This window comes from Hordeum vulgare, chromosome 3H, assembly GCF_904849725.1.
Source record: "Hordeum vulgare subsp. vulgare chromosome 3H, MorexV3_pseudomolecules_assembly, whole genome shotgun sequence".
NCBI lineage: Eukaryota > Viridiplantae > Streptophyta > Magnoliopsida > Poales > Poaceae > Hordeum > Hordeum vulgare.
The window spans coordinates 30,869,235-30,886,606 of NC_058520.1; the positions used below are offsets into that span (position 1 = coordinate 30,869,235).

General features: G+C 39.8%; 1 protein-coding gene across 1 annotated transcript; it reads right to left on the reverse strand.

The window, feature by feature from the left end:
* Nucleotides 1-7,254: 7,254 nt before the first annotated feature.
* LOC123442786 lies at nucleotides 7,255-17,006 on the reverse strand. The gene is made up of 10 exons (XM_045118919.1): nucleotides 16,921-17,006; nucleotides 16,443-16,519; nucleotides 15,692-15,895; nucleotides 15,366-15,487; nucleotides 11,065-11,176; nucleotides 10,939-10,982; nucleotides 9,713-9,833; nucleotides 9,541-9,599; nucleotides 9,270-9,468; nucleotides 7,255-7,792 (listed from the first exon to the last, which is right to left on the reverse strand). The coding sequence occupies exons 3-10, from the start codon at nucleotides 15,750-15,752 to the stop codon at nucleotides 7,680-7,682; spliced, it is 831 nt and encodes a 276-aa protein (XP_044974854.1). The 5' UTR covers nucleotides 15,753-15,895; nucleotides 16,443-16,519; nucleotides 16,921-17,006; the 3' UTR covers nucleotides 7,255-7,679.
* Nucleotides 17,007-17,372: the final 366 nt, after the last annotated feature.

The window sequence follows — 17,372 nt, forward strand, 5'->3', positions numbered from 1 at the left end:
GATCAGGAAACCTTAATTTATTGTCCTTTTGTGATTAAGATCAGTAATCTGAAGATTGTGATTTCATAAATGACGATCGTCGGTGGAAAGCTTCGTTGCGCAGACACATGCAGCGGCAGCACCATGGAGCGTGCATCCATCCGTATAGATACTAATCATGAGAATATTAATTTGTATGTCTTCTTGTGATTAGGAAATACACAGACCACCGCTACTGCCGACGATCACAAATCACGGAACGGAGGTTGTTGCTCCCATGGCATGCCAGAGAGGCATCCGGCGTAGAATCCCGCAGAGCGACGACGCCTTCTTATGATTAATTTCATCTATCTACTTGTGATTAAGAGGAATCTCATCCATTCTGCCTTATGCTAGAATCGCTTCATCCAATCGTCCATGAACAGGTCGACAGCAGGCATGGCTGCGTGACGCTAGCGGCCACTTCCATGAAGAGGCCAATTGCACTTCATCCACGCAAAGGAAGACAATCCCTTACATATCCCCATTGAGCCCTCAGGCTTAGAATACTTTGCAGATTAATCGTTATACTTTCTGTGAATGAAATTATAGAAATATATTGGCTGCACTTTGAAGCCCTCTGGTTTTCATATATTACATAAATATGTAAATTATTAAGGTTTGCATCCATATGTATTACCACAGTAATACTAAATACAAAAGAATATTTTGCGTGCATTTATTCCTTCAGAATTTAAGACAATATATATGTCTTTGCCGCAAACATTTCCTAAGGCATGCGTTTTAGGAGAACAGCTATTTTTGCAATTAATTTTAATTTTTGCAAATCTTATTGTAATTCAAAACAAGGATCACGTACTCTCATACTTAATATGATGGCATCCAAGTTTATTTGTGAATTACAAGGTATTTGATGGCATATACTGCATATTTTTGCAGATTATCCATCATTACCGTAAGATCGACGTTTTGTCATTTTGTCAAGATGACTATCTTCAAAGTACTCTTCCAAATATTGATATTAGACGAGACTACCTCAAGATATCATAAGGTAATACTGGCATCTACTGCAAAAAAAATTGCAGACTATCCACTATTACTGCAAGGTCTACATCATGTCATTCTGACACATGACTACCTTCAAAGTGATTTTCTTAAAAATAACATAACATAAGGTAATAGAATTATGAACATCTACTGACAAAAGTCAGACTATGTTTTCTATTATTCCGAGATCTACACCATATTGGTGATTATCTTCAAAGTGTTATTCTATATCAATTGAGGTTTACACATATAAGGCATCAGCTAAACAAGAACTTGCTCCTCTAAAGCATTTATTGTTGTTGTTTACTAAAATATTTTACTCTCATAGTAAATATTGTTCTTGCACGGTTTTTTTGAATATGTCATAGGAAACTATGAAAATATCTGCATATACCTGTGATTACCTTCTACTACATTCGTAAAATGCATGGCAATGAAGCCTATGTCATTATTTCTAATTATAGTGTCATCCAAGATGGATGCCATAATTTATAGCGAGTGTCTCAAACACTATTGCAAGATCCACATCACATTGTGGTTGTTATTTTCATAGTGACAAAGCAATATTAAAATTGCAAAGTATATGTTTTTGGCCGTGACTTTAAAGTCACACTTTTTATCACGAATGAAGTCCAAAACATTAGCAATAATTTCATCGCATGTGTTATATTGAAGGATACAACTAGGTTCACCAAGGATCACCTTGGCCATGGTTGTTCTCAAACAAATTATTTTATCAATATATATTTCTTACTCACAAAAGTAAATTAAAATGAATGCAATAGCATTTCCATGTAACCCATGGCTGACATTTCCAAATGCTTTAAATTCATGTTAGGTGGGAATATTTATCGTAAGATGATTCATGACATCAGTCATTATATCCACATGTGGCATTTGTGGCCACTATAACTCCACCTTTGGAATATGTGTCATGGTTATTCTCTTAATAGCTAAGTATATTCATATGTATTTCATGTGTCACCAAGTTCACTTAGTTCTCAAACTAAGTACATAATGGATGAATATATATTCACCTTGAATATTTCTCTTAAGAGAAACATGCTGCCATGAGCACATTTGGAATGATCACCCAATAATTTTTCAAGGCCTCAAGTCTATTGCAACTTACAATTTCGGTAATTATAAAATCAACTTGAAGTTGAGATCTCATGATCTGACATTTTCATATGCAGATCGGGTTGAAAAGCCCTTGATGCACTTTACATCTTCTTATAATGGCATTACCATTTTCATGGTAAAGAAACATATTATTTCTCAAAATCATCATATTCACCCAACGGGTGCTATACCATTATTTCAAATATTTGCTAGTATTGAGTAGCAAGTCACTGTTCATAAAAAAAACCATGAGGAATTCAAAGTAAAGTGGAGGCTAAAGACAATCGATGACAAAATTATCTTTTAGTTGGGAATTGATCATTTCCAAATGATCACAAAGACAACTCTTAAGGTTGTCAAATGTGTGGTTACATAAATATCGTACATATGATTACCAAACCCTCAAACATATGGTCAAACCACACCATGATTTTATTAAAAGGCAAATAAGTTCATTGTGGTATTAAAAGGCAAATCCATTCATACCTAGGGGTGATAATGAAGTGATACTAGGACCTGAAGTTCTATATCTCACTAATGTCAAAGCACTCATATACTTGCAAACTACGTCAGGCCTGACACTGTATTTGCTATCTTTATTCAGAGTGCAACCCCCAACAAAGGGTATATGGTTGATATAAGTAATATCATCTTATATCTAAAGATTACAGTAAATCTTGGATATTTCCATCAGGAAATAGAAGATACGACCATGGTATGATGTAATGATATTGGCTCTTTATTTTATCCCAACGATGCCATATCAATGACTGAATTTGCTGGAATAGCCTTCACATGGAAGTCATATAAATGGATTTTAGTGGTTATTTCCAATTATCATTCTAACATAATTGCTTTATCTAAAGGCATTGAAAAATATGCATAACTTAGTAGAATGGTTAACCACACTCAAAATCGTGTGGTTGAGATTCATCAGAATCACATAACTTGATTTATCAAGATACTTCCACTTGTGTTACTCAAATGCCTATAGGTTATATGAAGAGCAATATCATAAATCACATTGCTCGGAAATTACTTATCCTCACGAATTATAAAAAAGTGAGGAAATAATTTGCAAACAAAATATTGTTATAATCCAACAGATTATACACAATCTCATGTTCATGTCCATGAAATTGGTATGAGACATCCTCCATATTTGCAAAGTTCAGGGGGAGTAATCTCCCAAACTATAACCTATTAACAATCATCAGATTGCATATATTGTACTCTTTTTTCCTTGATGAGTTTTTCCCTAATGGTTTCTCATAAAAGGTTTTTAACGAGACAATATAAACACATGTGCTTGTATGTGCCATATCATTTTTTCCTTATATTTTTCCCACTGGGTTTTAAAGGAGTTTTTAATGGCATGTCAAATGCACTCTTTTCCCTTATGAGTTTTTCTCTCAAAAGTTTCTCATAATGGTTTTTAATGAGGCAATATCTTATCAAAGAGCATATGTCATACTTCCTATTTTCCCTATTGGGGTTTTTAAAGGAAGTACTCAGGACATATCAATTGTTCTCTAAACTCACCAATGAGTTTTCTCCTTCTTCAAAGGTTTTTCTCATATGAGTTATCAAGAGGCAACAATCATTATATGTTGCATCATTTCCTCCTTATTATTTTTCCCACTGGGTTTAAAGGAGTATTAGCAACATGTATGCACAATTCTCCTCATATTTTTCCCATAGGGTTTTTGGAGGAGACTTTCAAGAATATTCAAAGAATTTATGAAGATGATGCATATACTCAAGAAGAGGCGTTGTACAAGGGGGAGTGTTAAGAATAGATTAGTTGCTTATTAATTAAGCTGATTAGGATTAAGTTAATTCTTAGATAGGTTACTTAGTCCTCAAGCAACCATGCACTTCCTTGACTCTCAAAGAAACTATGTAATAACTTGGCCCTTAAGTAACTTCAAGTTACTTGACTCCCAAGCAACATGTGTACTTCCGCCCGGGTATAAATACCCCATTGCTATCATCAATAAAGACTAATGAATCATCTTTAATTCATCTCTCTCGTTCTTTACTTTCTATTTCAAACACGGCTCACGCGCGCAGGCAGAAATTGGAGGATCCGGAAAGAAAAAAAGTACTCGTACCAATTGGAGGAGCAACCCTAGAAAAACAATTGGAGGAGCCATATTTTGTGCATGCGGAAACTTTGTAGTACTCCCTTCGTTCCTTAATATAAATCATTTTAAATGTTTAACTAAAAGGGTCAGATCATGAAATACTTTTGAATCAAGTTCAGTTTATGGCAAAGCTTGTTGAGAAGGTCAGAACAGTGCAAAAATCCTATTTATTTTAAAAGGACAAGAGAATGAATGCTTGTCTCTCCAAGTCTCCTGGAGAAAATTGGTCATGCCTTAGAGAGACGAGAGAGTTGCCCCGATCCATAGCCATGTCTCGAACATTTATCAAATCCACGTACGTCCAACCACCCACGTCAATCAAGACAGTTATTTTTCTTATGGATCCACATAGATGTTGCGTTCGCTCATTATATATTCCTGAATCATCGAGGAAGCCTAGAGAAACTCCGTGCAAAAGTGAGCTCGTTTCTGGATCGAAGGTCGTCTTATCTTCGGCCCGCCGCGAGGAAAGCTCGCCTTCGAATTTATTTCCTATAGGGAATTTCAAGCCGTTGTGAGGAAGGCTCCACAAGAAGAGGCATGGCCAGCGGGTTTGAGCATCCAAGAAATCAAGATTTATGAAGCCCTCCGTTCGTGCATACAAGAAATCAAGAAGTGCATGATAGACCTTATGAAAAATAATGGAAAATCAAGAAGTGCATGACAGACCTTATGGAAAATAATGGAAAATCAAGAAGTGCATGACGGACGCATCCAAGAAAATAATGGAAAATCAAGAAGTGCATGACACATCCAAGTAATTTTTGGTGTATGACGCATCAATTATGGGAAATAATGAGAAGTTTACTCATGGGTACACAAATAATGAGGAGAGGCTTATATGTTAGCATATTTGAGAGGAGAAGGCGGCACGTCCCGGAGAACAAGCAGGTCCAAATAAAGGGCACACCACTTCTTCGTGATTTTTCCTCATGGCTAAAGAGGGGAAGGAGTTCCCCGAGGAGGTACGATCACTCGGTAAGGGAGTGAGGGGGTTGTGGGAGTGGAGAGGGCGAACAGAGGCTCTAGCGTCCGCCTTGTCGATCGGTTTGTGGATGCTGACCGCTTTGCTGCACGACCCTCCCACCATCTGGAAGCATAGGAACCTATGGAGGGGATTGGAGCACAATTGGAGAAGAAGGAAAGTGTGGTGAACCTGGCAGGGCGCCATGTCGTGATCGCTCGTCTCCTCGTGATAGACATCCTCATGTCGGTGACCGTCATGAACTCGAGGTAGTTCATTAACATCGACAAGAAATTATGGAAGGTATGTGGTAATCTTATCTCAAGCCTTATGTAGGACAAGAGGTTCATGCATGAGTTCTCATAGGAAGGCAATTTCAACCACGGGACCAAAGGCGGGCCATGGTGGTGCGGGGGGCGGTGACGTCTTGGTCGAGGCCATGGAAGGAGGCAACCCAAACTCAATGGCCTTCACATAGGCATCTATTTGGGCACAATTCAGGGAATCCCCTCGTATCTGCTCTTCGAGGCTTAGCAAGGGACATTAACCATAGCCTAGGTGATGTTCTTATGATTGATAATTATGATCATGGTGACCTTGGCAAGAGGAAGCTTGAGTAACATTTTATGTTGGCATGCGATTGAACATGGACTTGACCTCTTGAAAAAGGGAATTATCTAGAGAGTCGGAGATGGCAAACCCATCAGTGTTTTTAGGGATAAATAGATCCCAAGGAACTCTGCAATCAATGCTATGGAAGGAAAAACCAACACGAGAGTTTGTATAGTGCACCAACTTATCATGCTGCATACTAACCATGGGGACGAGGCGCTCATGCGATTATTTTTTTCTAGGGAGGGTGTTGATTGGATTTTGAATTTGAATGCACCAGAGGAGGACAATGAGGACTCGCCGACTTGACACTATGATAAGTCAGGTCTCTACTCATTTTGAAACACCTACAAAAACTAGCCTACTGTCTGCACCATGAAGATTTAACTTGTGTGGTTGCAGCAGTCATGGTGATTGCTCCAGGAAGCTTTCCAATAATATATGGAACATCCGCGTGCCACCTAAAGTCATGATGCTTACTTGGAGACTTGCTAAAGGAACACTGGCTACCAAAACCAGTAGTTCGGAATGAACTGAGAAAAATATTTTGTGTGCCAAATCTCCGGTGTCCTATTTGTGACACGGAGAGAACTTCCATCGAAGGACCCGGGAGGTGCCTACGGAGAGCAAGTTGTTGATGCAACCCTGAACTTTGACATCGAGGGGAGCAATTCTAGATATGTTTCCAAGTATGTTTGTTGGTTTGTTATGTGTGATGCAACCCTTGACGGGCCTTCGGAGGCCAATAAATTTGACGGGACACATCAGGACCAAAAATTATCCAGCCTCCGACTTCCGATTGGTTATGCCTCGTGACAAAGGCCACCTTTTATTTTTGTTTCTATAACGCTTGGAGGCACAGCTCACCAAGTGGGTGTGTCTGTGAGTAGAACTCAAACGGTGCTCATACGACTCAGAAAATAATAAACTTGTTATAAAGTAAAATGTGGAGCCTAAGCATTCGAGCTGCCCTAATACCGCTATTAGGACTCGACCAAAAATTCTCAGCAGGAACCCATGGCAAGATTTGTTCCCTTGTTGATTGTACTCAGCATATACATTTATATGTCCTTGCTACATATCTAGGCTTGCCTTTATGATTCTTGGTGTAATCTCTCGTAAGATTTCATTCATACAAACGAAGAAAGGGTAAGATTTCATTCATACAAACGAAGAAAGGATAGGTACAGTATGTGTGAAACAGCAAATACTGAACCGGCAACAATTCACAACACGATTTTGTTGGCCGCATATTAAAATAAAAAAGGACAAAAAAAATCAAGTTTCAACTACTCCCTCTGATCTATATTAATTGACACTGGTACAATCCTAGTACTAATATGGATCCGAGGGAGTATATATGTCCTACACAACTACGGGATATGTGTTGAACAATATAATCATCACAGTGACATACAGTATAATTACATACTTTATATCATACTACATATTTCCCGTTGCAGCTAACTCAACCTTCATCAATCATCACAGTGAAACACAGCGCAACAACATACTAATACCTGTTAGAGCAAAAAGTTCTTTTTTGAAACAAACAAGAAGGCTGCTACTGCCCAGCACTACATCCTAATTGATTTGACAAAACATTTACACCTTAACAGTCAAATCTGACATTCCGGCAGTTCTATCTCCACTTAGATCGACACATGAAGTCAGAATGTAAGATAGTGCCGCTGAGGTGAAGATCAGAACATGCCATCATCAGCCATGAAAGCTGTCTTCAGAGTTACCAAGAAAAGTTTAATGTGCAAGCGATGTATCAACAGCTATTGAGAGATGAAAAGATGCTGTTACTCCTTGGGCAACAACGGATCATGAGGTTGTGAGACGAAAAATTTAGCGTTCTCTGCAACCTCTGCTTCAAGCACAGCCTCCAGGAGTATATCTGAACCTTTTGGCTCACCTGTTAAGATATAACACGGAAAATATATCAGTCTGCGGTCATAGGAGAGTTGTTGCAGTATATCACTTAAGAGCATGTACGGTGATTATTAAGGCAATTTTCTCTTATGTATTCCATGTCATCTAGAGAAGATGAACAAAAAAACATGTTATACAATGCATTATATGTTAGTGTTAGCTCTAACAATTGTGCTTTTATGGTCCTAAAATCATGGGGTGGTTGAAATTAAATTAGAAAACGTGCAAATAGGAGAAGACATCTAGTACAATGGGGAAAATACCTTATCTTTATTATTAAGAGATCAGCTCTTAGCTAAGAGAAGGTAATTAATTTTCATCGTTTCTCTCTTCCACCTCACCAATCCTACGTGACATTGCTAGGATAAGACTAGTACATGGAAAATGCTAAGGATCTCCTAGGTGCTCCCCTCACCCATATCTCAACCCCCCCACCCCCCAAAAAAAAACATTGGGATCTGTGCCCCATCCTGTATTCCTGTGTGTAGAGAAGTTGATATTTATCTCAACATGAACACATGCCACCTCATCAACCCCATTACTTTCATTTCTTTCAACATGCATGGGAAATGCTACTTCTACTATTCTCAACATGCACACATCCCACTTCATCAACCCCCTACTTTATTTATCCCACTTCATCAACCCCCTACTTTTAAAAAAAAATCTCAACATGCATAAAAAACACCACTAATATTCTACAAATATTTTACAACTATATAAAAATAAAATAAAATAAATCATTTTATTTGTAGTTTTGATTCTCATATTCAAATTCCAGACAACCAAATCTCATCAAAATAATACATTGCAACCAACTCCCACAGCAATGCTCGGGGTATCATCTAGTTTTGATAGACTTGTTGACTTTGGAACGGACATGGATTCAAGACTTGTTTTGGCCGTCTAGAAACATAATATGAAGGGCACTTAATGAACATAGCAAAATCAGACCACGACTATGGTGGGATTAGAGTAGCGCTAGCCAAGGAATTGGACCAATGAAATTTAAGACTGGGTGAACCCTTGATGCTTATCTTAGATCCAAAATGGTACAGCTGGTGCATTATTTAAAAATGTCAGGGACTTAATCTCAGGTACCCAAGAAGAATTCATGGCATGTTGTATGAACCTATACTTCACCATCATGCAAAGTGAATATAGTTGCTGGTGATTTTGGAAGCAATCCAAACAAACATATGCTGTTGCAAATTTAAAAACATCACCAACACATGTTACATCGTGAGAAAGAAGATATGGAAGTCTTCCTCTGTATAACTACAGGACATAGTTTTGTGAGTAGTTTTTCCTCTATGACTATCACTAACAACTTCTTGACTCTTGAGTTACATACCACTAATAAAATGTACGAGTTCACCGAATAAGTCAATGAGCATGTAGTACAGTGGTAGCACTAGCAAACAAATAGATGTTAGGAGTTAAGATCGTTGTTTATGTACCTGTGTGTTTTGGGAGCAATCCAGCACTTTCAGCTGATATTGGGAGTACATTTAGCAGTCCATTGCTCTCTTTGAATTGTTCTCCATAACTCGTACTCATGGGAGAACTCATCTTAGTTCCTGGGGATACACTTAGCCTGGCATACATCATTGCTTGGCTGTGCAGATTTGTAGAGCTTGTATTCGCTGATTCCATGTCCTACGGGAACCAAGAAGCAATGCCTAATAAACTAGTCCATGCATTAAAATTGTCGAGACAATGTCATCATACCTTAGGTGTCATTGCAAATTTATTAGTTACATCGAATTTTGTAGCTTCAGTTGTTTTTTCTGACATATTGGTAAAAGGGATCATTAGTCATCAAATCAAATAAAGCATGGGAAAAATCTTGAATCAGAAAGGAACAAACGGTATTAGAGTGAAGGAAAGACATTATTTTCACCAGAGTTCTGAATTCCGTCAGGATTATTTAACCTCCTTGTAAATTGATCAGGATTTTTTCTACAAAAGCTCTCAATTTCATCACGAATTATACTGCGAATATCATCACGAAATTCTCCGGACTGCATAATCATAGCAAACTCTGTTAAGTAGACTTAAATTGCCACAGCCCTAGAATATGGTAATATAATAAATGCATTAGAGAGCATTGCATGCATCATGTTTAACTTTAAATTAATTTTGAATTGAGAGAATTTCAAAGGCTCATGTTTTTGTTGAAGGGCAAAACCCTAAATGTTCTTCCATGTATCCAGAGTGCCTTTCTAAGCCCTAGAAATTTTGGCAAGAGCTTATAATAAATATCAGATTCGCCCCCCCCCCCCCCCCCCCCAAAAAAAAAAGAAGTTTAAGAAGAATTATTTTGGGCCTTGAATTTAAATTATTATTGTATTTGACTTGGATTAAATTTTACCACCAAGGAAAGGATCTGCAGCAACCGATCCACCGTACCAACTTGTACCCGAATGAAATCACCACTCCCACAATGCTGCCTGAACTGCCGCCAAAAGGGTGGGATTTTACCAGCTTGTGGAGCCAACCACTCAATCCAGAGAGAAATCGCCGCCGAATTCATGGATCAGTAAGCTCTGAGTACCAATTTGTCAGATCCCAGTGGGGATCCAACGGAATTAACAAAGAAATCGAGCAATTTGCAGAATAGAACTAGGATTTGAGGCCGACCGAGGAAGCCTTTCTATATTACTGTAGCTATATATTGTATTAGGTTCTAGCCACTGAGGCAGAATAACAAGGGGAATAATGGGAATGTTGCCACAGCCCAGCGTTATATAGGCACAGTAATTCTCAGAGTAAAAGTAACTGTAGTTAATACAAAGCATTAAATTTAGCTGAAGCCATCATAGCCGTCGAGCGAAGCGAGATAGGGCATCCGATAACTGAACTTTATCGACACTTGAGTGACATCTTCAGAACAGATGTAGAGGCTGACACATATCCAAACCTAAATTGCATTTCTATGAAGCATCCTACACATTTTTATGCTACAGCGTGCTATTTAAAACAATAGGATGAACTATGTACAGGTGCATTTGGGCGTTCAACCCAACAATGAACTATGACAACGTTACCGTACATCAATGTATGCAATAGATAATTCAATTAGTCAAATACATATATTAAGACAGAGAAAATGAGATGTTGTCATACCTGAGTTGCAGAACCATCATATATTCCTGCTTCAGTCATGCCCTCTGATGTTTAAACAAAGGTCCTATTAGTTTAAGTCAAATGCAGTACTCTGAACTTCTGTAGTAATCATATACAAAAAGTTACCGGTGTTGTGCTGCCTTTTGATAAACTGGCCAGGAGTTATTCTAGATAAGTTCTGAACTTCATAACCAATTGATTGTAACTTTGACATAGCATCTTGAAGCTCCGTATTAATCTGAGTATTGGAGGGGCGTAAATTAATTGTGCATAATAATCGAGAATTTAACCACGAGAATGTCTCAATTATGTTGAATAGCATGAACTATTAGCAAGTTATCATTGATAAGTCATTCAATCTGTTCCAATATCATTATTATAAATAAAAAGCAGTCTACCAACAGCATATGCAACGTGTGGAACTGTAGCTACAAACTATTTTTCTGAAAACAGCTAACTGTAAGTTTCCTTTGCTTACAGATATTATGACCCATCATTTTTTTTTGTACAAACAAATTTACATGAACTTAGGTATGGGTGGTTATGACTTATGAGTCAATGCACATAATACAAAGTTCTGCCATGGTCTCTTACAAAGCTGCCTAACTATCTCACACTGTGAATAAACTAAATGTCTTCAAGAAACCAAGGCTCTTTGATGCGGAGCATCCCATGAACATCACCATGAACCCATCATCAAACCCACAAGCTCCAAGTGGACTAATGACAAAGGCTCGTGCACAAGCCATCGGAACCGAGGTGACTTCCTTCCTATTTGAACTCCCTGCGCATTCATGTGAGACATGGTTGCTACCTCACTCAGGAACCTTGTGCATTCTTAGGTGTGAAGAGATCAAGCATGGAGAAGTGAGGAATGAAGGCCTGGCTATGGAGGAGAAGGGAATCAAGGATGAAGCAAGGTACACTCGATCTGGGTAAACAGCTAGCTGCTATGAGCTCTCTTCTGAAAACTCTGCAACCACAGAGCTCTAGGAACACTGAGAAATAGATGGTTACTGAAGACTTGGAGCATGTCAAATGTCCCACTCTGCAGCAAGGTCAACTGGAACAGCATAATACCAGAACTGAAGTTCTCAGGAAACAAATGGAATTGGAGAAGGAACTCAACAGGCACTGTGACAATTTGCCTCCAATTAGAAACAACAGGCCATATGTAGCCCCTGGTCTCAGAAAGCAACAGCCACCTAATGGTGTCAATGACCATACACCTACTGCTCCTTCTCCAGGACAAGCTTATACTCCTGCTTTCAATCAATTAAACCAAAGCAGGGAGAGACAGCTTCGGCAAGGTTATTTCAAGACTTATGGCCAGGAAATGAAAGCACAGTTCCATGAAGTCTATAACAGAAGGGCCTAAGATGGAGTTTCCCAGATTTGAAGGAGAAGATCCTGTGGGATGGATTAGACAGTGCAATGGATGTTTCCAAATGGCTGTAGCTCCTGAGAATTACAAAGTTTCATTGGCACAGCTCTATATCATTGGAGAGGCTGATGTCTGGTTAAGGAGGTCTGGGCTGTTGAAAAAGCAATTGACATTGCCTGAATTCTGCACTAAATTGACAAAGAGATTTTCCTCCCAAGGTTCCTATGAATTAACAGAGAAGTTTAATGGTCAAACAGAACAATCTAACAGTGTTGGAATACACCAGAATATTTGAAGATCTCATGGCTGATGTGCAGGAAGGAACACCTGAACTTTCTGAACCCTGGTTTGTGAGGTGCTATGTAAATGGACTTAGAGAGGGCATCAAGTATCAAGTTAGATCCCTTAGACCTCAGACACTTACTGATGCTTATTGATTAGCGAGATAATGAGCCATGTCACTCTCCTAAGAAGCCTCCAGTGCCATACAATAACTTCTATCAGAGACAGAACAATACAGTTGCAGCAGAGAAATGTGCCCCTCCAATTACCTCAACAACAACCCCTGAAACAACTGGAACCTCCTAATGCAGTTCCAAAGAGCATGGAAAGTGGGAGAATATTGGAGATGTGGAGATAAGTGGGTGCAGGGCCATAAATGTAATTAGTTCCAAATATCCATGTTATGGAAGAGGAACAAATTGAACAACAACAGACTAACACTGAAGGTGGTGAAATACAGAACCAGGAACAGTTCACTGAACCCACTGAGGCTGCAATGTGTATTTCTGCTCAGGCTTTAAGTGGAACTAGCTCTTCTTCTACTCCTACAATCATAATTCACATCAATGGAAAAAGAGAAGTAGCTCTCTTGGATGCTGGCGGTACATCTTCTTTTATGGATGAACAGTTTGCCATTTCTACCGGTTGTGCTCTGCTGACAACCATACCCAGGAATGTGGCAATGGCAGGAGGAGGAGTGTTATCTTCTACTTTTATGGCCCCAAACTGTCCTATGAATATAGCTAAATTCAAGTTCCAACATTACCTCAGAGTTTTAGAGTTACCCCACTATGATGTAATTATTGGGTGTGATTGGTTTTCTCTGGTCAGCCGCATTCCATTTGACATTCCACTGAAAACTTTTTCATTCACTCTAGCTGACAAAACAACAGTCAGGTGTGAGGATATAAAACACATGTTGTTTACTTGTAAAAGGGCCAAGGCAGTATGGAAAAGTATGGGCATTTAGAACATCATTGAGAAGGCCCTGAATATTGACCGTTCGGTTCAGTTATAGTAAGCCACTGCATGACATGCTCAAAAAGGGCCAGTTCATGTGGTCTGCAGCTCAGGACAGTGCTTTTCAGCAGGTGAAGCAGACAGTGATCTCTGCCCCTGTTCTTGCATTACCTGATTTCTCCACTCCTTTTGTACTGGAAACTGATGCCTCTGGCACTGGAATTGGAGCTGTACTTATGCAAAATGGAAAAGCATTGGCTTACTATAGTGCACCTCTTTGCCCTAGGAATTCCGTCATGTCTCATGTCCACTTAAGAAAAAGAAGCACTAGCTATAGTAGAAGCTTTGAAAAGGTGGAGACACTATTTTCTGGAGGAAAGTTAATTATCAAAACAGACCAGCAGTCTCTGAAGTTTATCATTGATCAGAGACTTACAGAAGGCAATTCAACATAAGCTAATGATGAAGTTACTGGAATTTGATTTTTCCATACAGTACAAAAAGGGTATCCACAACAGAGAAGCAGATGCTCTTTCTAGAAAAGTTCATCAGCTCATGACTCTGTCTATGAGAATTCCTCTCTGGGCACAGAATTTATATGACAGCTACCAACAAGACATTTTTACAAGCCCATTTTGGAACAGCTGCTCTTACACAACAATGCCTCCCCTACAGACTACTCCTTTTACTATGGAATCATCAGATATAAGGGCAAGATTGTTGTGGTTGACAATACTGAACTGAAAACAAAATTGTTGACAGCCCTACATTCCTCTCCTATTGGTGGACATTCTGGTATGAGGGCTACTTATCAGAGAATTAAGAATACTTTCTTTTGGCCTGGATTAAAGAAGTTTGAGGAGAATTATATTGCACAGTGTCCTGTTTGCCAGAGAGCCAAAGGTGAGCATTGTCTTATACCTGGTGTCTTAGACCCTCTGCCCATTGCTGATATGGCCTGGCAACACATTACCATGGACTTTATAGAATGATTGCCTAATTCTCATGGGAAGGAGGTGATAGTGGTGGTAGTAGACAGATTTACCAAATATGCCATTTTATTCCACTTTCACACCCCTACACAGTTCAGTCTGTTGCTACAACCATAAGGAGAGGCGGCAACAGTAACAGCGACGAACCATAAGCACACACGGCAGTGGCAACAAGCAGATTGCATTTTTTTCCCTTTTGAGTATTGGTTTTTCTATTTAATCTCGAGTCTAGCCGGTTTACCATGTAGGCCAGCAGGCAACTAGGCATTTACGTTGTTTGATGTTGTGTTTCAACTTCAAAGTGAGGTCAGTAGCAATTAGGCATGTAGGCATGCAGCTCGTTTGATTGGACATGATTTTCCTCGCACAAATATTGGGAACGATTGACGGGCATTCAAAGAAGTATGGTATAAATTCTATGATTTGTTATAGTATAGTATAGATAGATGTCCGCTATTGTTTCTGTTGTTTCTTTTCAGGTCTAGGAGTATTTTTGTAATATTATTTTGACATAATGTTTACTCAAAGACAGTTTTTAAAATTGGAAAAAGGAAATGGAATACTTCAAGGCTATTGTTAATGCTTTTTCCTGTTTCTGCTAGTTGAATTTCATGAATTTGGGTTGAGTAGACTTGCATTTGTACCTAATTTTTTAAAGCTTAAATGTTTGCCCCGTCTAACTTCAATTCCTAGATCTGGCGTTGAGTAAGACATGGTTTCACGTGGCACTAATGAGAAAATGTACGCACAAAAATCAACTCACACAATGGCACCAAAAATACATACATGTGCAAGAATCAGCAAGGTACCTTCTTCGCTGCAGTCTGCTCAAAGATGTCATCCATCTGCCGGCGGTAGATCATGAGGCGACCGACCGCTCTCCCGGTCATCCTCCCTGCCACTCTTGCCATCTTGATCATGTCACTGGGCTCTGCCAAGAACAGATGAATCAGACTAAACGGAAAAAAAAGGACCCGCGCTGCAGTTTCTCACAAATTGTGAAAAGAGAGCTCCCCAAATCATCTTCTTATGGCAGCAATCGGCAAAATAACCTATCCGATTGAGCAGCTCAGGCAGGCAATGAGATCAAATGAAAGGCAAAAGAAAAGAGAGGTGATGTGGCTCCAAGTCTTACTCATCATCACGGAGCAGGCCCCAAGGATGACCAAAAGCTGGCCGGTGGAGACGCCCAGCATGTTGTCCGCTGGAACCACTGACCCACCGGCAGGAGAGATAGGAGATCTCACCACCTGGCGAGGGCGGCACAGCTGGTGCGCGGAAGCTGGAGAGTTGCGGTGCGGCCGTGACTCAGCTTTGGGCTGGTCCAGGGGTGGTAGGCCTACCGTAACGAATGATGTGGATCGAATAGTCAATGATAGTAGGGAAAAGAATAAGAGGTTGTAATGAAATCCATTCTTTTGTTGAAATCCTATTCCGTTTGCTACAGCACAAGGTCATTCCATCACACAAATAATAAACCAAGCCATGTCACATATGCTACAGAAAGCATTCGTAATAAATAAACCAGGTCATATATGACATGGTTCAACAACCATCCCTACATATCCAAGTATGATTTGTCCTCCGCCATATCAAAGCACGAACACACCTTCAACTTCAATCAGCATATTCAGTAACACAAATTAATATGCCAAGCCATATTTCTTCAATCAGCATATTCAGTAACACAAATTAATATACCAAGCCATATTTGACATGGTCCAGCAAGGCTTCTAAACCAAATAAATAAACCAAGCCAAAAGCACATGCTGCAGCTACACTGATTTTTCCTCCACCATATCAAATCATGGACAAACATCAATCAATATCCACTAGCAAGCCATCAAATTTGTAAACAGAAGCAAGCACATGGCAAGATAAATAACCTGGGAGAGCAAAAAATATGTATTTGTTAGTCACGAGCCTTCAATTGGCCTTCAGGATGTGCCGACCTTGAAACAACCTGCAAATTCCAGAGAAATAGTCAGCATCTAAGAATCCAGCACGGGAGGAATTGGGATTTAAGAAGTGGTTAAAAGTGAGGCGAGCTGACGCCGCCATGGGGTACGGGAGGGGGCGGCGACCAGCTACTGCTCCACGACCCGCATCGGACATGGACGGGGTGGGGGTGAGGTCCCGCATCCAAGATGTGTGGTATAGGCAGGGGAGGGATGAGGACTGGCCGGATGGGGCAGAGGCGGAGAGGGAGGAGACACGCCGATGGCCGGAGATGGAGATGGAGATGGAGATGTCGAGCGGGGACAGAGGGGATCGATGCGGGCCGCACTGGCGATTGGGGGCGCTACCGCCGTTGCCGGCCGGAGACAGGAAGGGAGGGGGAGGAGGGGCGAGGCCGGGGCTCACCTGCGCCGCCGCTTCTCCCCTCGTCCCGCGCCGGTGCCGCGTCTCGCTTCACGCGACAAAAATAATAATATATAGAACATCTTTTTAGAACTACTGTACTCACTCTCACATGAAGCCGAGCGCAATAAGGACCGGCCCAGGCACGGGGGAGCCACAACATCGTTTTTTTTTGTCTTCCATGTTATTTTCTTTCCATTTTTTCTTTCTTTTTATTTACTTTAGTTTATACTTCCAAGTTCTAAATAAATTTATTAAAAACACTTTCGTAAAAACGCTTCCAAAAACTGTTATCCAAGCATTTGAAAAATGTTAAACATGTATATAGATTTTTTTTTCATGTATAAAAAAAACTACTCCCTCGGTCCAAAAATTCTTGTCTTAGGTCTGTCTAAAAATGGATGTATTTAAATACTAAAACGTGACTAGGTACATTCACATCTAAACAAATGTAC